Here is a 21,544-nt window from a genome sequence, read left to right as displayed (position 1 = left end):
AAAATTAACCGTGAAAAGGGCTATTAAGAAAAAATAGTTAATGGCGTTCGTATTTGGACTACACTAAACAGGAGGGAAAGTTTGCGATAATGGAAATTGTTTTAGAACATTCCAACGTTTTTAGAGCGTTAAAGGAGGTTCGTGGCGGTTTGCCCATCTTGAAAAGTTTAGCCTAAATTTTTGAAGTTCGTCGTTTGTAATCCGTGTTAATCTTCTCCATCCTTGACCATCCGTGTTCCTCTATGGGTTATTATTCTCTCTTTAGTGTTTTTCTATCTTAATAAACTATTATTCTCAGCTTTCCTTCCATTAAGAGGTAATTTTAATCCTTTTCATGCACCAATTTTTAGGTCTGTAATATTTCATGTAAATGCGGATAAATTTAAGAAACTCGCATTTTACAATTATAAGAAATTCCTTTCCGCGCATACCACTTACTATCTTCGTGTTTTTGCCTAAACCACGGTTCACGAAATGTCCTGTAACATTACCATTGGGAATAATTTTTTAGACTGTTGCTGTGGTTATGATCATTGTAGCGCAAAAACCGAACTCAATTCAAAAGCAATTCTCAGTGGACCGTAGTGCGAAATAAATTATGCATGCTGGAATCTTGAAACCTAACTTTGTAATACAACGATGTTGCGTATAACGGGCCTGTTTATCAAAATACGAACTCAATATGAAGGCAATGTTGATTGGCTAGTATGACCTCTCGATGTAACGATGTGCGGAATAAAATTTGCGAGCAGGAATCTTGAAACCTAACTTTATAATACAGCGACGTCGAGTATTTATGCCGGCGTGATTATCAGAGAGGTGAGTTGTGTTAATCTTATTTATGTTGGGATTATGTCTTGGGATTATTCTAAAAGCATGTAATGAAAAGTTCACACACAAGGGATGGCTTATGTCAATGAATCGAAATTTGCGATCTCTCGGGATTTGAGAAAGGCATATATTGACCATAAAGTAATAAGCTCGTTATCAGGAGGTCTTAACAAAGTAGACAATCAGTTCAAACGTTTGATTCTTAATCATGTATTTGACTAAAATGTGTCCCTTTTACTGACATTCGTTTAATGGAGATCGTTTCCAAGTTGTCAGTACAAAAACCAATGGGTAACTGTATCGTAAAGGAAAAGTCACTGATGCAAAACTGGTTCAATATAGCGATTCACCTGGATTAAAATAGACCTTGTCACGGTTTTCGGTTTTTGAAGGATGTATCTCGGCTAGAAGACGCTTTTTTAATTTTTCTAATTCCCCATACATTTGTCTGTAAATTTATCAGTGTAGCCTGCGAACAGGCTCACGGTGAGCCCGAGCGAAGCGACCCCTGTACCGCCCCGATCGCTTCGCTCTTCGAATTCTTCTGTACGCCCTCCAATGACGGATTAATGAGGAAAACGTGAGAATATCAGCTTCGATACAGCTACAATAATACAGTTAAAAGCTAGATAAGTTGATTGAAGTGATCTGCCGTATAGCCGAGAACATATTTAAGGAATAGAAAGAAGAATCGAAGCCGAAGAACATGGCAAATATGTGTACTTGAATTGTCGCAGAAATATCTGGAAGAGTTACGTTATCAAACTATTTGCTTATTTCGTGTTGTTTTGTATAATTGACAGTTGTTGAGTGGCAGTTTATTGCACTGGAAAACAGCTTATGCTCTGTAAATTAACCACGTTATGCTCCTTGGTAATGCTAAAAACACCTTTGTTTTGATACTTGTAATCACTGAGGCGTTCATTTAGTTCTTGTGGTTATGCCAATATTACTTCAGTTGGCCAAAATTTTCTTGATATGGAACATCATGGTAAAAATCAACTCAAAACAAGCAAATTGAGATATCGACGACCATTTAAAAGAATTATTGCCCAGCTTTTTCCAGCAGGCAAAAACGATAGTTCCTCGTGACCATATAGCCTATGCTCTGGCCTGGGTGAACATCAAATGTAACAAGGTGACCGTTTTTAAAACAGACGTGAATTACAATAAAATTAGTTAATCGAGAAGTCCAAACGGTGACCGCGTCCGCCTAATAGAGGTGACCGCTATGGAGGTCAAACATATATAGTAAATATTTGAAGTGAAATTCGGGAATTTGAATTTAGTATATTCTCAGCTCCGACTATTGCATTTCTAGCTCTCTGATTGGCTCAAAAACTCCGACTATGAGCCATTAGTCGGAGTTTTACCTTACATGGAAAACAGTGCGCCAAGTTTAAAAATTTTCCGCTCTGTAAAATTGTTGAAATAAAAATCGGCGGCAAAAACCCGATTAAGAATATACTAAAACAATTATTCCATTCGACCTTGTTGGATATGAAGTGATCATAACCAACTCGCGCTACGCGCTCGTTGGTTATTTATCACTTCATATCCAACGCGGTTTCATGGAATAATTGTTAAATGGTCAATATATATAGTGACCGACCACACAATTATTTAGTTTGCACTTTTGAATTAGAAATTAGCTAAGAAAAAATGAAGCGTTGAAGCTTTAAATAATTCTAGTTTCTAGTATTCTTTCTCTGCGTATCTTTTGCATCTATTATGACTAAAATCCGCAACTCGACCGTACCACGGCGGCCATATTAGTGTTCTTTGTGTGCACTATCACGCAATAAAAATATAATTAGAAAACCATTCAGTGGATAGTCAAGAAATTGTGATGTTATATAAGATGAATAAAAAATACACTTATCCAAATTTTAGGTCTGTGCATTTTTCCCAGACATCAGATATTCGTTGAAATGTTTCGCAGAAATTCACAGAGCCCAGTACGGAAACGCCATGTTGGCGTACATCCGTTGTACACCAATATGGCGGCCGGAAAATAGTTAGCGTGCGTAGCAAGCGTTTCTGTGGGGTTTGGGAGCAAAGAATTACAGCGCGAAATATGGAGCGAGTAAAAGAAGGGGGCTTTTTTGGCTCTCACCCCATTTTCCGCGCAGGCAAAACACCGAAAATCCCCTTCCTCGGTCTTTATTTGCTTCCAAACCCCACGGAAACGCTTGCTACGCAGGCTAGAAAATAGTGTAAACATCTGGAACTTACTTTCGCTATCTAGACGACTGATTATCTGTATTGAACAAACAAGCATTTACATAAACACCTCTCCTAGTATTTTGCTATCTAAAAAGGCTAAAAATCACGAGATAAGTATATACTTTTCGACAAACGCGATTGTCGCTTTATGTCACGCGCGGTCATAACTCTGAAATTCAAAATGCGCTTGTTTCCAAATGAAGCACGCTAATGAGCTGGAAAATTGTAAATAGATATAAATTTAGCAGCTGTTATTTTAGAAAATGGTGACGTCACGTTAAAACGATCTATTGTCAAGAGATGATGTACAGTTCCTAGCGAAGAATTATTTCGGTCCAATCTGCAAGCAAAATTAAGAAATGTTAATTTGAAAACGCAATTGCAGGCTTTAAAATACCTCAAATACCATGTACTGTTTATAGCCACCTTCAGGGCAGGCTGACTTGGGTGACGGGGGCGGGAGAGGGGAGGGTGGAGAGCAGGGGTGGATAGAAGTGTGTGCGGTTCATAGCCAGCAACAAAGCTTTAGGGCTAATTAACAATTATTCCACGAACTCGAGTTGGATATGACACCAATTTTCTCTTGATGACAGTGATAACATATCCAAAAAGCGAGAGCGGAATAAATGTTCTATTAAAAACGACCCCAAAATGTAGAAAACTAAAATAGAATAAAAATAAAAACGACCCCCAAAATCACGCATGCGCTTACGAATATTTGCAGAGCATGGTATAATGGCTCATATACTGACCATGATGGCCAAGCCAAAATTAATGAAAACTCTTGAATTTCATTGTCCAATTATCCAGTTTTTAATAATCAGATTTATATTCTACGAATAAGATACTTATTACTATTTCTCGATATGAGTTTTCCCTCTGTCATTTCAGAATTGACGTGATTTCCTCGACAACAGATGGCGCTTTGTAGACGTTTCATTTTGTTCTGCTTCACGTTATTGGGGATTTTTGTATTAACCGTTTATCTGCTTCTGACGCGCGCTATAACATTACGGCATAGAGGTAAATGATCATTGCTATTACACTGGTCTTAGTCATCCAAGACCGCGTGTAATACAAACGGGGATTTCACCTTCAGAAATGGGAGCAAGGATCAAATATTAAGTGTACTTTTCGACTGTTACTAATTACTCAGTCGTTCTTGGCTTTCTTCTAACCTTCCTTCCTCAGTTCTTTTTCTTGCTTGCTTGTTTGCGTGTTTCCTTTCTTTCATTCTTCCTTCCTTTCTTTCTTTCTTTCTTTCTTCCTTCCTTCCTTCCTTCCTTCCTCCCTCCCTCCCTTCCTGCCTGTCTGCCTGTCTGTCTGCCTGCAGTCAGTCAGTCTGTCTGTCTGTCTGTCTGTCAGTATGCCTGAAACCGGGATAAGCTCCAGCCTGATGAGCCACTTGGCTCGCACGCAGACTTTACCCTTTTTACCCCTGTCTTTCTGTCTGTCTGTCAGCCTGCCTGTTTGCCTACTTACCTGCCTGTCTGCCTACCTGCCCCGCGCCTTTCCGCCTGCCTGCAACCCTCCCTTCTTGCCTCCTTTATTCATCTTTTTATTTATCCATTCATGAACAGCCGGTGAAATAACGTACCGATTTAGCGAGCCTACTGATAACTCCAAGCAGAGGTCTTTTTCCCCGGATTTGTTTCGCTGTAATTTTAGCCCTGATATCCGGCTCTAACCCCCGAGTTCCCGAATCAATTTTCGTTTCCCTTGGATGTTCACATTCCATAATATCTATACTATTAACACGACATTGCATTCCTCATTGACAGGTCCCAATTCCATGGAAACATTACTATCTGAAACACTCACTCCACAGGTAACAGAGAAGAATAGTTTACATATTTACCCGCTATTTCTAGACTTTCTAAGAGGTTTTGTACTTATTTAAAGTCAAAGTTTTTTCTACTAAAACATATTTTCTGAAATAACGCTTGAATTTTGTACACTGTAGGCAGGAGATTTTATTGACTAAATTTGACTTAAGCAACGCTATAGTTTTATGCACATTTGTCACGACAAATTTTCCGAAATAAAATTTGCTCAGCATGATGAAAGGGGCAGAAATTGTTTGATCAGGATATCAGGTTATCTCGACAATCTTTGGGAAATTGTCGGAAATATTAGCCGACCTTCCGTTTGATTTCGTCTGAAAACTTCGGAATTTCTTGGTCATCTTTGGAAATCTTTCTGAAGTCTCTGGGTAACCTTTGAAAGTTTTGGGGTCAACAAGGATTTTCGAAAGTCTTCGGGTCGGGCTCGTAATCTCCTCAGGCCATCGGGTAATCTTCGGAAATTTCCGGAGCAATGGCTCTTAACTAGTCGAGTCATTGATTAAACCATTAAATCTTTTGAAATATATTTTAATTTCAGGTGGACGTTGATCTACAGATTGAGGAAAGACTAGAGGAGAGGAAACGACGCTTAAAGAAGTTCTGTGAATCTTACAAGAAGAAAAACGAACAACTCGCGAAAGAAAGCTACCATCACGTTATCGTGAGCGAGAAATACAAGCTGTTGTATTGTTACATACCTAAGGTGGCGTGCACGCAATGGAAGAAAATATTTCTCATTCTTCATGACAAAACACAAGGAATTCAATACAACGAACACGAGAAGTACCACGAGAAATGGCGATTTAATTATCTAAGCCAATACTCTGAAGGAGCGATTCAAAGACGACTTCGACATTACTACAAATTTCTCTTCGTCCGAGAACCGTTTGAAAGACTGTTATCGGGTTTCGAGGATAAATTTGTTTCGAATATTTGGAATTGGGCCGAAACCCCGCATCATACCAGCGAGATCTTAAACCGCTATCGCAAAGAGCATCCAAATACTACCGGCGATATAACATTAACAAAGTTTATTCACTACGTTTTAAGTCTAAGAGATGAAGCTAGAAATGAGCATTGGCGAAGTTACCAAGGTCTTTGTCATCCTTGTGCTGTTGATTACGATTTCATTGGTCATTTTGAGAACTTACGGCAAGAAGCCCCGTACCTTTTGAAGAAGACAGGATTGGATAATATCATCGCTTTTCCACCGATAAAATCGCTGAACACCTCGAGGAAAGTACTCGAAAGATATTCCGAGGTACCGAAGCACATGATTTTACAACTGGGAGACGCCTTTAAAAACGACCTTGAAATGTTTAACTATCCATTTCCTGGTCCTCTCGCAGCGCTGAATATTACCAGCGGATAAAAATCTGGCAAACAGTCCCGTGAGCATACTCACATGAGACCAGAAGAGATGACCAGTTAGCAGAGCAGAGGCGTGCGATAACTGAGGGTTAAAACGGCAGTGTTTGTATATATGGTTGGAGAGGGACCTTGCAAAAATATTAAAGTATATGCCAACAGGAATGCCCCTACGCAGAGTTTCAGCTATTGTCACGACTCTGCAAATCCAAAATCTCCAGATAAAATTATAGACATCAAGTTAATGTTTTTATTTAAAAATAGAAAAATATTAATAATCTTCATTTACCAACGGCAGTGTTTCTTGCAGAAAGGCCAGTGAGTCCGAGCAAACAAATGAAACAAATAATTCAAATTTAAAAATAATATTGTGACGAATTATATTTCTACAATAACAATGATTCGCGGTAAAATTGTAGATTGCCCGTGCCAGTGACATTGCCTTCACTGTTGTGTTTTTTAATGGCAGTTATAGTTGGTTATCGTAATTACTTTGCTGCTAGTTTTACGACACTCCGTTAAAACCTACTCTACGGGACGGACCATTAGTTTTTGAGAAGGGTCGGGTGGTTGGGCAATTTCCGCACCCTCCATCCCCCCCCCCCCCAAAAAAAAATCATGCGCAGCTTAAAGTGCTGAAAGAAAAAATCGTGCAACGGGAGCTGTGATCGAGAAAGTGCTTTCCGCTGACCAGGTCCTGTGTTTGACTTCTAAAAAAAAAAATTGCCGACTCGTTCCCCCTCCCCCGTCCCCCCTTCTCAAAAAATAATGGTCGATCCCTACGTCAGAATGGACAAAAGTTCTCATAAAGTTCTTTTGCATTACAGCCGGGTGAATGGCATATTGCAGTTGTAATTATTTTCGCCAGTAGCACGTCGTTTTATGGCAATAAATAGATAAGTGCTTCCCCAAACTGTTACCACTACCATGTTTATCACCGCCACCAGAATGTGCTTCTTCCAAGTTTTGCGCCAAACCGCCATGATGGGCATGTTCTGGTAGCGAGTTTCAATGGCTATTGACACACTGGTGAAAAACCACTCAATGGCCAGTGTAACTGATGTAGTGATGGCAAACGACTGCAGCAGGGGCAAGGGAGAATTGTCGCTTGTGTAAAAATACTGATAGAGATACAGGTAGCCATTCACGGAGATAATAGCGCTTGATTCATACAGCATGCTCATGATGTTAATATCCGCTCCCAGTCTCTCGCGGCGAGGAGTACGGAACCCTCCCCAGGGAACTTTTCTTCTTTCGAAAACCTGATGGCTTATGTGGTCTATTAAAACCGTAGTACTACGTTCAACGACTTCTGCTACGCCATGGATTACTCCAATTACGACAACGGATTGGAACTTAAATAATCTGAGATCCACCTGTAACAGTCTCAGCATTACCGCTGCCCCACAGTACGGTGGGACCAACAGCACGAATGAGGTTCCCGGATGACTGATTCGCGACAACCGCTGAACACAAACTCGCGACACTACTTTGACAACAAGTGTTATAAGCGGAGTAAAGATTGCAATTACCATTTTTCCGCTTTTCCCTTCGCCTCTGTAGGTTGGGTAGATCAAATAAGCGATAATAACAGCCGTGAAATATGATAAGATACAAGGAGTTGTAGTGAGCAGGAACATTCTGCAGAGCACCTTTCGGGGGCCTTGGCAAAGATGCTTTACAATCATACACGCTTGTGTGCAAACGCACAGAAAAAAAAGAGCTATCAAAGGAATTTTCTGTGTATTCGTCAACTTGGTGCGAGTGATTCCAAAAGCTTGAAAAAAAATGCGATAAGCCGCATCCATAACGTAGAAGGTCAAACATAACAGGAAGAGTTTGAGCTTAAGTCCTGAGATCTGAAACGATCGAAAGTAAAACAGAGTGTTTAGAAAGAACCAGTAAAAGTAAGCGGAACAGACGATCACTTCTGAAATAGTCCTCATCCATTGGAGTTTCTCTGGGATCGATTTAGTGGAGAAACTTTCGCATTTGAGCAAAGTTTGATAGCTGAGGTAGTAGATCAGAATTGACACGATTCCGACCATGGTAGCACTCAAAATTGATATCAGAAATCCAAAATAAAATGATTGCCAAAGTGAACGAAAAAGTGACGGTCTAATTTGCTTCCAAGCCATTGCTCTATCTTTAGTGGCGACGTCCTGCGTTCGTTCTGTGTCTTCTGTGGAGGAGGCATCGATTAGCCTAGCATGTACTCGACTAGACTCTAGATTATCAAACTCTGTTGCGTCACTGTTGCTGTATTCTTGGTAAATAAGATCATCTACCGGTTGACGGTACCATTCGAAGCCCGTGTCCTCTAGAGGATTGTAGCCGAGCAGGTGTGAATTCTGGTCTGCTTCATCCCTAAAGTTGTAGTGTTCGGCGACGCTGCGAGTGAAACTGTACACGATGTGTCCAATGATCTCTACAACGGTATGGCCAACCATATTTACATGGCAAGGATCGATAAAATATAATTCTTGTATGAGTTCAATTAAGACCTTTAGTGGTTTTATATGATCCCAGATATAGAAATAACGGTATCGCTCTTAATAAGCTGCTGCAGAGTTGAATAACTCGCTCGCGTAACGTTGAAAACTTCCTTCCTTGCTCTGACATTTTGGTTTTGATCCCAAATCTAAATAACAAAAGAAACGAAACTGGAAACTTTCGAAAGTCACTGAGGTGGAGGAAGGAAATCTGAAAGGTTAAACACACGTTAACCACTCAAAAATTGAGCAACATTTCACTATTGGAGGAAGTTGGCAAACGAATGGGCCTAATCACGGTTTTGGACGCCATCTTGCCGGGTAGGCAAGGCCTTGCGGTCAGAAATTACAGCGTTTGTACGGGAATCGGGTGGCAAATAGGTAGCAGATTGTATTCACCAAATTCGGACGCAGCTGGGCCAGAAGACGCTCAGTTATTTTTTAATTTCCTATACATTTGTTTAAATTTTTTTTTCCCGCGAACAGCCCTACCCAGCCAAATTTAGACAAATGTATGGAAAATTAAAAAAATTAACTGAGCGTCTTCTAGCCAAGCTACATCCTTCAAACTTGCTGAATAAAATCTTCTACCTAGTATTTTAACGTTGCGATTCACAAATTGTGTAAAATTCGACTTTTGAAAAAGTTATTTTCCATCGGATTTCCATACAAACACTGTGATTTCTGACCGCTTTGCCTACCCGTCAAGATGGCGTCGAAAACCGTGATAAGGCCTATTCAACTAGAAACCACTAAACTTGAGAATGGATTGGATATGCTTCGGTTTAGTTAACTCCTGTTCGCTCCTTTTTGGCAAAAGCTCATCACTGAGAGGCCAGGAATAGGATCAAAGAAAAGAACGATTCGGAAAGGGTTCCTACTGTCAGACCGCGAGTAGTTTAAATGAATGACATTGAACCGTTGATCGTAGCGGGAAGGGAAACACGGTAAAGGAAATGGTAGTTCCACCAAGACTGCTGGCGAGGTAGGAGGAAAAAAAGATAGCAAGCGTTCCCGCCTCGAGTTAGCGCTAACATATTTATTTGTCACTCGACCTTTTAACTCTTCATTCGATGAAAATACTCATTTGACCTTTATTTGAATTTCAGAAGGAGTTACCTAAGTAACCGAAAATAAAAGAGTTGAATCATCACTTTGGCTCAAAGGTGTCGCTCTCAAAACAAAGAAATTACGGAAGCTCATTGATTTGTAGTCAGTTGAAAACTGACAAAAAATAATCGTGTACTTGGTTTTGGCTTGTTCAATAACATTTCTCAGACTGATTTATTTTTAAATTCATCTTGACACTCATAAGGAGAAATTTTGTAGGTGTTGAACACTTTTAGGGATGAAAAATTGAACAGGAGGATTCAGACGAGGAAACAAGTACCATTTCCCGCAAATCTTCGTTAAAACACTCGCGAGTTTCCGATTCGTATCAACCAATCAAAAACTAGAACGACCTCTCACCGATGCTCCGAAAACGTAGTATAGCGGAATGAACTGACATCATGTTGCTAGGCAACTTTTCTGACGAGATTCGCGGGCTCAATAAATTCACGGTGATGTCACGTGATACTTGTTGCCGGACTGAATTTAAAACTAATCTGAGTTTGCTTACTTAGAAGAATTTACCTTCTCTTGACTTAACTGAAGTACAACTCAGAGACGCTTAACTGTGTAATAAATTATTTTTACAATACAATCACGTTTAAACTCTCTCGCGTCCACCAATTTGGCTCAAAGCAAGCCATGTCAAGACAACAAGTCAAATGAATGAAATATTGTAAAATTTCTTGTTTCCTTTTCCCGTTCCGTTCGTGGGACCGCGTTTAAACTGGACACTAGCATAACTTGACTAGCACCACTCCTCCTCTTGTGGATGATTCAAACCAATCATCAGCTTTCTTGTACACTTTGCTGTTCGTTTCCTTCAGCCTGCTGGACTTGTGAGGCCGTTATGGCTTGAATCTGTCCAAGCAACTGTTGAACATCCGGTTGATTTGGATCGATTGCGACATACACCGCGTCATTGTCCACCAGCTGTACGCCATCTTCTGACGTCACTGGCACAGCAGTACTCTCCTGTAGCACATGCTCCGTGACAACCTAATAAAGAAAAGTGAAGAATGATATATTCACACGCTAGCGATGTTTGACTGGTGAACATGTTGTTTATCCGTTAGCCAAAAATTCCAGGTTTTAATCAGAAACTTCCTAAGATTCTGAAATACCTCTAGAGGTGAAAAACACTTTGATAGTAACCAAGCTCTGTGAAAGCTAATCTAAAATTGGCGTTTTCTAATCAACGACGATGCCTGATTCAGAGAGTGTTTAATTCTAGAAGCAACCCTTTTTTTCTACTGGAACAGAACGCCGAGAATTTTAGCATCATACATATTCACCATTTCAAATTTCACCTGTTTTTTTGAACAACTCGATGATTTTTGTCGACAACTAAAAGCACAGAAAATTCAGCAAATCGATAACAAAAATACGAAATATCAAATTAAAGGTGAAGAACGAAACTCTTTCCATGTTTCTATTTCACTTTCACATCATGCTGTTTAGGAAATACCTTATTCACAGAAGTATTCTACTTTCAAGTAAGTATATAGTGACAAAAAAGTAGAGCTAGCAATGTCAGTATTGTTAGTATTGCAAGTGACGATAATATTGTAAGTAGAGACAGTATTGTAAGAAATGTGAATATTGTAAGTAATGCCAGGATTGTACGTGTGGTTAATATTGCAAGTAATGATAGTATTGCAAGTAATGATAATACTGTAAGTAGAGTCAGTATTGTAAGTAGGGTTAGTATTGAGTGTAATGTTAGTGATGTAAGTTATGTGAGTATTGTAAATTACGTGTGTGTACGCAAACTCCATTTGCATTGGTAATTAATACCCTGGGGATTATGCAAATGACAGTATAAAAGAATTTACATGTGTTCATCCCATCACTCTACCCGAGGCCGCGAAAGCGAAGAGATTGGCGACCCACCTCCCACCCAACGAGTAAGTCGGTCTTGATCTAGCTGGCCGCTTCTATTTTCGCCTGGTCTTGGGCTTGTCCCAGGCGAGAGCGATTGACCGCATAACTTATTATCATGTCATTAATAACAATACCCAGGGTAGAATATTACACTGTTTTACATGGAATCGCACGTTGCCTTTATAGTACATGACGCAAGGTACCTCGGAATGTTGTCCGTCAGTTTGCTCGTGAATCATCATTTCCGTTCCCACCACCATCCCTGTTTGCGAAGTTCCCTGAGAAGTGCTAGCATCGGGGACATGTAACAACCCGGCGGGCGTCTGAATCAAGTCCGCTGCTTGCTGCGCCGCCGCCGCTTGGTTCACAATCTGTTCTGCAAGTTCAGCGGTTATCTCTGGGATGGTGACTGAGGAGATTTAAAGGACATACGTCAAGGTTTGCACATCTGCAAAAGTTTGGACTACATTTTTCACGTTCGTCGTTTGTAATCCGTGTTAATCTTGTACGTGGCCAAAATAAGTAAAAAATACACCGGTTTTCAGTTGAACGTCGAAAGCAATGTTTAAGTTGGGTTTGGTTATGCATACTGTATTTGCTGAGCTGCGTAAAGTGCCGGGCTCAAACAACGGAAACAACCTGCTCTGAAAAAAAAAGTAGCATGCTGTTATCACAGCCAGTCAGGAACAAAATAAAATAAAAACAATGGGGACTTTGCTATTGTGCGTTTCCCCGCGTTCGCCAACGCTTCTCGTACTTGGCGCCTACTACCTGTTTTCACGCGCTTGTTAGTGATTATTAGTTCTTCCCGCGCCTAGCGCCTGTAAGCTGTTTTCCCACGCTTGCCAGTGGTTACTAAGTCTACCCGCGCTTAACGCCTGCCAGCTGTTTTCCCGCGCTTAGCGCCTGTTGTCTGTTTTTCCGCGCTTGGCGCCAGGTAGCTGCATTCCCGCGCCTGGCACTGGCTTCAAAGTTTTCCCGCGCTTGGCAGTTACACGTGTTTACTTAACGTTTATAAAATACAGTTTAAAACCTCTTCGAGATTTACCTGTTGTAATCTGAGGCTGTTCTGTTTCCTGATCACCGTCCCCAGCGCCACCTTCGTTCCTTCCAAGTCGCTGTGTTTGCACTTGATTCAGTAGATGCTGCGCTAAAAGCAACTGCTGCGCCAGAGTGATCTTGAACTCACTTCCAGTCTGGTCCGCACCCTGGACAACAATCTGTGGTCCCCCGGCTCCCTCGGTCAGCTCCGCGCTCAGATTGTGAGGCACGATCTCGCCGAGGACCTGGGTAACTTGCTGTAGGAGAGAGGTATCCGGGACCTTAGGTTCTGATGCTTTAGTTGCATCCGGGACTTCGCTCTAGCAGCGCAACAAAGAAAAAGATCAACTGTTAGTGAGGCTGGGACTGTATATTCTAAGATTATAGTACATCACTGAAATTGTTTGAATGAGTGACTTGTAAAAAACACTGAAACAGTAGTCCATGTCGATCTTATTTTCATCCTTTATCACTTGAGCTTGATCTCGGGTCGACATCGCTCTTAATCAAGTGAAACACTTGTGAAAGTTTTGAATAAGTCGAGAAAAAACGTTCTCCCAAACTTCCACACGTATTTCTATTAAACAACTAGATTATGAGCTGGAGATTTCTATCGCGTGATAGATGACGAGGGCGTAGCCCGAGTCAACTATCACGCATAGAAATCGAGAGCGAATAATCTAATTGTTTTAGTATAAATCTAATAGTCGTTCAAAACTTTATCTAAATCCTCTTCACAGACACTTCGAAAACGCCAAGAAGCGGGCATCATTTTGTTAACAAGGGCACACTGCTACGCTACTCACTATCTATCACAGAATAGATGGTGAGTAGCGTAGCCAATCAGAGAACGGCATTCGTGATAGAATGATAGCAGATTTACACTAAAACTCGATAGAAACACGGTACATGTTTTCTATTTCTTTTAAAATAAGTGTGCCAACAAATACCTCTTCCTCCTTAATTGGTTCTGTTTGCAGCTCTCCCTCAGACTCAGCATTACGAGCCTCGTTATCCACGATACTTTTGCCTTCATTCTGTATGCTTTGAGCAGCGGATTCCGCCTCCATAGCACCCAGGTCTTCCTGACCATCCACGTCCATATTTTGCCGAGAGGAACTGTCTTCGTACTTGAAGTCGGTTTGGCTTTCCTGACTGGAGTGTTTGGCGTGAGTGTTGAGGTGGTTTTTCAAGTAATTGAGGCGTGTAAACTTCTTGTCGCAATGCTCGCAGGCAAAAGGTTTCTCTCCCTTGTGTATGTTCAAGTGTCGTTTGTACGTTGTCAGGTAATTGAATTCTTTCCCGCAAGTGTCGCATTTGTAGGGACGGTCGCCTACAAGCATGGTTAAAAATAGCCAATCAGAGAACGGCTAAAATCGAGCAACAACCAATGCACGGGTCTCCGTAGAGTTACGTCATAAGTATGTCATCATCAGTATGACGTCATCATCACGCCAAAAAGCGTGACGACTTGAAAAGTTTCTGCGGTAAACTATTTATTCACACGTACCTGTGTGCAAACGTTTGTGGTTCTTGTAGCTGTCCAAGCGAGTGAATTCTCTCTGACAGTGCTCACAAGTAAAGGGTTTAAAACCAGTGTGTAGTCGAAGATGACGCTTGTGGCTTCCAAAATCCGAGAAAACTTTCCCGCAGTAACCACACTAAGGCAAGGAAAGAACTCTTAACATCAGGTGAAATAAAAGATGAATTTTAAAAGCACAAACAAAATTAAAAACCATTGACCAGTTACGGGCTTTGCTGGCATTCTTGTCAAAGCATTGCCTGGTCAAATGTGAGGGATGCAGACATGTACTAGAAGGCGTGTACTGTAGTCGTGTTTCGTTTGTAACCGAAAGCCGAGCCAAAGCAAAATCGACGCGCCGGAAAGTTTACAGAAAATACAGCGAAAAATAGAAACCCAAGCATGGCTCGAAATTGCTACCGATACGGTCGCCAATGCGACTTACACTTCATTCTTGGCGACCAAAAATTCTGGTTTAGTCACCATAATGGTGACTACACTTCTCCGTGTTGACGATCAATAACAGTTGAGTTATTTTTTTTGTAGAAAAAAACACCTCTTAGTCGAGTGGATCAGAGGGTGACTGTCACACCAACCAGATTGGGGCTTCTATGAACAACCAATCAAATTACCTCTTGAAAAGGTGAACCCCGTGTGCGAACATTTGATCTGATTTTAGAACGGCCATCTTTGTTTTGCTACAAACGGGAACAGGATTTCTTGGTTTTTCGCCTTATTCCGACATTTCCGATGCTGCTTTTACTGTGGTTAAGCCCAGGACTTTGTGGGTGGGTTTAAAAAAAATATTAGAATTTCATAATTGAGCCAAGGAATCATCGCTTGCATAATTACGAGCAGTTCAAGAGAATTTAGATCAAACCATTTATGTTTGCATAAAATATTTCAGGTGAGAATGCAAGATACATGACCACAGATCTCAATCAAGTAGCACTGTATACGTTTATCAGATATGGTCTTCTCGTTGAAACGTTTCTTGGAATCAATACTCGTTTGAAGTGAATGGCTATGGAAACTTACCTTGAACGGTTTCTCCCCCGTGTGTGTCCTTGCATGGCGTTTGAGATCTCCTAAGTTGGCAAATCCATGGCCGCACTCCTCGCATTGATAAGGTCTTTCACCAGTGTGAACACGAATGTGCGTCTTAAGATTATAGGACTTGTTGAACTCCTTGCCACAGTATTCACAAGGATAAACTCTTCCTGTTAAGAAAATATTTAAGAAATAGAAAAGAGGAGATGAAAGGGAAGAAAGGAAAATGAAAATATTAGTTAAAATCTTTTATTCGGTGGAGAGACCTGGCATACAGTTGAGGAGAGTAGCAGTAGAGTATTGAATATCTAGACATTAGAGTACTGTGCCAGGGGACGATCTAGGGGGAGGATGCTGGGGTGCACATCCCCCCCCCCCCACCTTTCGCTGAGGTGAAGCCTTCTTCTTTGAATACAGTTTTAAAATTTGTTTACCTCACCAGTCCATTCCTTAGTGGTGCACCCCTTCCTGAGAAAAATCCTGGATCTGCCCTTATGTACTTGCTACGACCTCTTGAAATAGTGCTTTTGCTTAATGATAATTATTGGGAGATATCTCCCATATCAGAGACATTTATTGGACGATAAAAATTCCAAACACGGGAAATTTTGCAGCCTCTGCATATCTTCCGTCAAATTCATTTGGGAAATGTTTTCCATGGATAGATGCTTGAATTGATTATTAAATAGGTCACATATAACAAGGAAATAATCGCAGTAAAAAGTTTATTATAAATTACCTCCATTTGAGACAATCCTTGTTGAAACAGCTTAAAGTGTTTGAAAAAAATATGGTTAGTAGAAGAAAACAGATGAACTCAAAATTTTTTCATAATAATGGAGTAAACAGTGTGAAGGTGAATTAATCAACATGACATGAGCGTGGGACAAAGAAAAATTCTGAGTCCCAGACAGGAATCGAACCCATGACCTCCTGAACATCGGGCGGGCGCTCTATCCACAGAGCTACGAGAACTCATGGAGAGCGAGGTCATTTAACTGAGTTCATATATGACAGGTGTCCTGCATACTGCTAGGATCAACGCTATTGAAGTCATCGTGAGTAGTGACAAACTAATAAAGATGGTGAATTTTAAGCTCAGTAATGAAATGTGAAGGTGAATTAATCAACATGACACGAGCGTGGGACAAAGAAAAATTCTGAGTCCACAACAGGAATCGAACCCATGACCTCCCGAACACCGGGCGGGCGCTCTATCCACTGAGCTACGAGAACTCATGGAGAGCAAGGTCATTTAACTGAGTTCATAGATGACAGGTGTCCTGCACACTGCTAGGATCAACGCTATCGAAGTCATCGTGAGTAGTGATAAATTTCTTTGTCCCACGCTCGTGTCATGTTGATTTATTCACCTTCACATTTCACTACCGAGCTTAAAATTCACCATCTTTATTAATTTAATTTATCACTACTCACGATGAATTCAATAGCGTTGATCCTAGCAGTATGCAGGACACCTGTCATATATGAACTCAGTTAAATGACCTCGCTCTCCATGAGTTCTCGTAGCTCAGTGGATAGAGCGCCCGCCCGATGTTCGGGAGGTCATGGGTTCGATTCCTGTCGGGGACTCAGAATTTTTCTTCGTCCCACGCTCGTGTCATGTTGATTAATTCACCTTCACATTTCACTACCGAGCTTAAAATTCACCATCTTTATTAATTTATCAGTGGAGTAAACAGTTGCCTGCTCCTTGGAAACATACCTGGTGTGGAATCACCTGGCCCGGGCATAATGGCAACATCACCAGTCTCCAGCTGAGCATGCACTTGTTCACTGGTATCTACTACAGCAGGGCGCTGCATTGTCTGCACAGCTGAATGCACTTGTCGGAGTACTTCACTGGCATCTTCATCTTGAACATCAGATTGTACGATCTCCATCACTGCAAAGTGAGAATTATAGACATTCAGTTTGATGTTCCGTTGTTATGCACACCCCACCTCTTATCAGAAAACACTCTGTCATCATTAACCTGCTTTTAAAGGTTCATTCCCCAATGGTCCATACCCCAAGTGCAAACAGAATCCTACATTTTGTTACTTATGGCAAGTCAAAGCTAATGTAACCAACAAAAGCACTGTTCAGTTTTTCGCAACACATAACACCCTTAAACAAAAATTCCAACTATCAACAACAGTCACTTGCAGGACAAAGTTGAAATAAACTTCCCTCACCTAAACAAGAAATTTAGAATCAATATCTGACTAGGTACAAATTCCCCTACTATTTATTGACTCTAAGGGAGTGTATATTTCCCTGACTATAATTTCACCTGACCTGCGCTGCTCCCCCCCCCCCCTTCCCTCACAAAGAAATAACCAGTATGGCACTGTTTAATTAAGCAAGCCAGTGCACTGGAGATGAGTGCATGTGGCAAAATACCCTTACACAATACAAAAAAAGAAGTTCCAGTAACCTTGAGTAGCAGTGGTCTCAACATCACAGTGATGCCCAACATTAATAACTGTTGCTTCAATAGTTTCACAGCTTATCTGCTGAATCTGAGACATCTGCGACAAAACATTAGCAGCAGTAGCTTCTTCTTCACTTGACATAGCTGAAACCTTCTTTGTTCTCACTTTGACCATCAATTTCTTCAAAAACTACAAAATGCAAAATATGAAAATTTATTTTAATATCAACTCAACCACCCTACCCATGGTAACCACAATTATAACACCACAACACTGAGGTTGATATTTGGATAATTTGGAAATCAACAAGACAAGGTCAACATCTCAATGCTCAAATTAAACTCTGAACCAGAGTTTTAATGTTCCTGAAGCTCGCATGTGGCATGGCCATGAAAGAGAAAGGATTCAAACCCAAATGCTGTAAATAACTTGACTTATTATGTGGCTAGCTCCATGAACAGACAAGATGAACCAAATCCTCAACCATGTTCCCAGGGTCCTCTCCTATTCAGCCCCCATGGCGAGAGTCCTGTGCTGTTAGCTACCCAAGTGGGCAAGATGGTGCTATCTTGCCCGCTCGGGATTACCTACCCGCTGTATCCTGCAGGAAAACAGTGTTCTTTTTCCATATAATAAATTCTTTATTGACCAAGCTTGTTCAGTCAAGATGGCTGGGTATTGGCAGGTCCATAAACATGCAAAAAAGAACTTGGCCAACATCCAGCCATCTCGACTGAATGAGCTTGGTCAATAACCCATATACACGTAACCTTGGCTTTAACAAAATGTCTATCGAAAAGGGTTTAAATCTCACAAAAATTTTTTAGAGCAGTGAGAAGGCTGGGAGGTGGGGGGGTGGGGAGGTTGTTTAAGGTGCATGATGCTATCCCACTGCAGGCCACCCAAAGCATTTCAGCCTAACAGTTTGAGGGTCCCAAATTATTTTTACTGCAGGGTAGCAGGAGAGAGGCATTGAGAGCAAATTGTCTTCAGTTTTTGAAAAACAGAACAACATGAGACCAACTAGCAGTCTGTAACAGTGAAACAAACCTATGAGGGTGTCTAAGAATGGAAAGAGATAGATATTTAAGTGCTATAATAGCCTTGAGGGTCATGGTTGCCAGTGAGGTACCCCACCTTAAAGTATAGTTCAAAGAATTGTCGAAGAGGTAAGGTAGGTAAAGCTGTATATGGGCCAAGTGGCCTCAGGCCAGAGCTTATCCCGGTTTCTGTAGCATGAAGCGACTAGGAGTGTTTCTAGTCCCCCCGCCCTGGATGGGATGCTAGTCCATTACAGGGTTACCACCAGCATTAAGTTTGCCGGTACCAATTTATACACCTGGGTGGAGAGAGGCTCTGTGAGAGTGAAGACCCTTGCCCAAGTACACAACATGTTGTCCCCAGCAAGGGCTCGAACCCAGACCGCTCAATGCAGAGACAAGCACACTAACCATGAGGCCACCAAATTACTTTTGCTACCTTACAAATGAACTAAAAATCACAACATCTGCATTTTATTTTTATATATATATATATCCAGTGGACTTTATAAGGTAATTAAATGTCCTCTGTCAGGAACAAATAGAACAAAACTTTGGGCTGTCCAGAACAGATATCACAGTGACTGCTTTCTGGCTTTTACTCGTAGAGTTGATTGTCATATGTCTTCCGTCATATCTTTTTAGGCTAAATACCCTAAAAGGTTATGCTAAAGCTCCCACTATGGACCTTTTGAGGCTGAGCACCTTAAGAGGTACCAAAAACCACTTTTTTTAACCCCAAAAAGGTGTGACAAAATAAATAATAATAATATTTAATACTTCTCCAAGCACTCCCATCCTTATCATATGGGAGTATCCATAGACTTTTAGCATACAAAATCTGCTTTTTACAATTTGCTTCTCATAATTTGCATACATTTAGTGAATTAAGACTGGTGGAAAGAACAAGGGTCAGGGTTTGAAGATGAGGAAATAACTTATGCAAGATACAAAATGCTCTTTTCTGCTTTTCAAACGTCCAATGAAATTTTACGCTTGAATTGTACATGTTTCCACTTCTCCTGACCTTAACTATAATAGATAAGTGATCATATTGGAGAGTTCTTCATAAAAAAAAAAACACTTATTCTTGTCTTAGTTCAGTCAGAAAGGAAAATTTCCGAAAACTTTTAATAAGACTGAAGCCGTTAGTTGACTATCTACTATACGGTCTTAATATTAGCTGATCGAATTATTCGGTCTTCTTTTGCAACAAGGACTCGATCAAAGCGAATATCAACATCAGTGTTTATACCTGACTTTCGAACCGAACGAAACCGTAGATTTTACGAGAAAACGGATAAAATTGACGCTTATTAGCGAACACAATGAAATCAACAAACAGCTCAACCCAAACCACAGACCCCTTAATCTATCTACGATGTATTTCGGTCGTAATTCCCCATAAAATCGTACTAAAATGATCCAGTTCCATTCTCAAGATTGTTGATCATAAATTCCTACCTCAGAAAGCAAAGAAAGTCGAAATCTTGCTAAGTCACCGCGCCTTTCCAAAACAACACTCAAGATGGTGGACGCTAAGCAAGCGTGGTTCCTTTGCGAAGCACAACAGACTTCCCATCATACCATGCGCGCGGCGTAATCAAGATGGCGGCTTCAAGGAGCTAAAATACATGACCATCTGAAATGGTAAATATCACCGTTCTTTGCTGTCTTTTGACTAATTATCTGGAAGAAGAGTACGTTATGACTCAGGTTCATCCTCTCGTAACGATAGTGTTTGCGTTGTTAACGATTTGTCCCCGTTCAACAGGCGTTAATTTGTTGTCTTGAGGTAGCTTGCGCGCGCCTGTGGGTAGCCTTTTTATTTTTATTTTATTTTCATATTAGGGGTACAGACGTACCTGTTTTTTCTGTCATCAGTCGATGCAACAATACCTAGACGTAAAATTTGCCACGGTGGGTGGGGGCAATGGTCGAAATCAGCGATTTATCCAGAGGCGTTTAAAGGGGAGTGGTGGGGTAGAGGAGTGAAAAATAAGGCCCCACTAGCTGGAGGGGCGGTCTGACCATACCGTATCTCATAATTTGATTTTTGGCCTAAATATCCTGTTTTTCGTCATAATCTGTTTTGGAAGAGGGGGCTTGTCACCAAGAGAGGGAGAAATTTGGGGGGCCTCTATGGAAAAGTGGGAGACATTCTGGCTAGATTGTAGAATACTGGGCCACTCATTTGCATCTCACTGAATTTGAATGGCTCCTTTTGTTTCTATATGCTTCATTCTTAGAAGCATAATATTTGAGAGATTTGTTAATGAGTGGGCCGGTATTGCAAACTCGCTCCGACATTCCCTCAATAAATATGAGAGTAACAGTACAGACTGTCTTTCATATTATTTGTTGCTTGTCTTGATTTTGGTTTTGTCAACTGACCAACCTTTATTCTGTCCTGGGGTAGAAAAATGTCTTTGAATTTCACATGCTTAACTCCCAGGGATGATGGTGGTGAACGTTACATTTCTTGGAATGATGACTATTTTCTAATTTCTTTTTAGGAAGTACTATGCACTTTCAGAAATACATTTGGATATAAGTGATGACATCATTTTGACTATTAATCAGCATCATGATTTCCAGGGGAGCAAAAGTTGCTTTAGGAGGAGCATTTTGTTTTGCTGCTGCTGTCATTTTCTTGGTCCATCAGATGCAAAATATTGATCGCAGGAGACTCAAGGAA

General features: G+C 40.9%; 3 protein-coding genes across 5 annotated transcripts; 1 reads left to right on the top strand and 2 right to left on the bottom strand.

Moving 5' to 3' along the window:
* Positions 1 to 503: 503 nt before the first annotated feature.
* LOC145468295 (carbohydrate sulfotransferase 11-like) lies at positions 504 to 6,293 on the top strand. Of its 2 annotated transcripts, XM_081451988.1 has the most exons (4): positions 504 to 819; positions 3,949 to 4,080; positions 4,839 to 4,885; positions 5,440 to 6,293. In XM_081451988.1, the coding sequence occupies exons 2-4, from the start codon at positions 3,975 to 3,977 to the stop codon at positions 6,271 to 6,273; spliced, it is 987 nt and encodes a 328-aa protein (XP_081308114.1). In that variant the 5' UTR covers positions 504 to 819; positions 3,949 to 3,974; the 3' UTR covers positions 6,274 to 6,293. The 2 variants fall into 2 exon arrangements, with proteins under 2 accessions (XP_081308114.1, XP_081308115.1); XM_081451989.1 differs by lacking the exon at positions 504 to 819 and having other exon boundaries at positions 3,911 to 4,080.
* A 797-nt stretch (positions 6,294 to 7,090) lies between these two features.
* On the bottom strand, positions 7,091 to 8,954 carry LOC145468272 (uncharacterized). The gene has a single exon (XM_081451959.1). It carries the CDS (start codon positions 8,717 to 8,719, stop codon positions 7,091 to 7,093), a length of 1,629 nt encoding a protein of 542 aa, XP_081308085.1. The 5' UTR covers positions 8,720 to 8,954.
* An 883-nt stretch (positions 8,955 to 9,837) lies between these two features.
* On the bottom strand, positions 9,838 to 20,491 carry LOC145468266 (uncharacterized). 2 transcript variants are annotated; one of them, XM_081451953.1, is made up of 10 exons: positions 20,311 to 20,491; positions 17,809 to 17,995; positions 17,095 to 17,274; positions 16,108 to 16,137; positions 15,357 to 15,538; positions 14,307 to 14,457; positions 13,747 to 14,129; positions 12,804 to 13,116; positions 11,959 to 12,164; positions 9,838 to 10,870 (listed from the first exon to the last, which is right to left on the bottom strand). In XM_081451953.1, exons 2-10 carry the CDS (start codon positions 17,978 to 17,980, stop codon positions 10,661 to 10,663), a joined length of 1,827 nt encoding a protein of 608 aa, XP_081308079.1. In that variant the 5' UTR covers positions 17,981 to 17,995; positions 20,311 to 20,491; the 3' UTR covers positions 9,838 to 10,660. The 2 variants fall into 2 exon arrangements, with proteins under 2 accessions (XP_081308079.1, XP_081308080.1); XM_081451954.1 differs by lacking the exon at positions 20,311 to 20,491 and having other exon boundaries at positions 17,809 to 18,491.
* Positions 20,492 to 21,544: the final 1,053 nt, after the last annotated feature.

This window comes from Orbicella franksi, chromosome 14 (assembly GCF_964199315.1).
Source record: "Orbicella franksi chromosome 14, jaOrbFran1.1, whole genome shotgun sequence".
NCBI classification, from domain to species: domain Eukaryota; kingdom Metazoa; phylum Cnidaria; class Anthozoa; order Scleractinia; family Merulinidae; genus Orbicella; species Orbicella franksi.
The sequence above is the reverse complement of the archived record's forward strand: the minus strand, read 5'-3'. Positions and strand labels throughout refer to the sequence as shown.

Coding starts and splice junctions, on each gene's coding strand:
- LOC145468272 (XM_081451959.1), bottom strand. CDS start 8,719: ATGGTTGGCCATACCGTTGTAGAGATCATTGGACACATCGTGTACAGT.
- LOC145468266 (XM_081451953.1), bottom strand. CDS start 17,980: ATGGTCAAAGTGAGAACAAAGAAGGTTTCAGCTATGTCAAGTGAAGAA. Junction 16,138..17,094: donor GCCAGGTGATTCCACACCAG/GTATGTTTCCAA, acceptor AAACACTTTAAG/CTGTTTCAACAAGGATTGTC. Junction 15,539..16,107: donor AAGGATTGTCTCAAATGGAG/GTAATTTATAAT, acceptor TTTTCTTAACAG/GAAGAGTTTATCCTTGTGAA.
- LOC145468295 (XM_081451988.1), top strand. CDS start 3,975: ATGGCGCTTTGTAGACGTTTCATTTTGTTCTGCTTCACGTTATTGGGG. Junction 4,081..4,838: donor TATAACATTACGGCATAGAG/GTAAATGATCAT, acceptor CCTCATTGACAG/GTCCCAATTCCATGGAAACA. Junction 4,886..5,439: donor CTGAAACACTCACTCCACAG/GTAACAGAGAAG, acceptor TTTTAATTTCAG/GTGGACGTTGATCTACAGAT.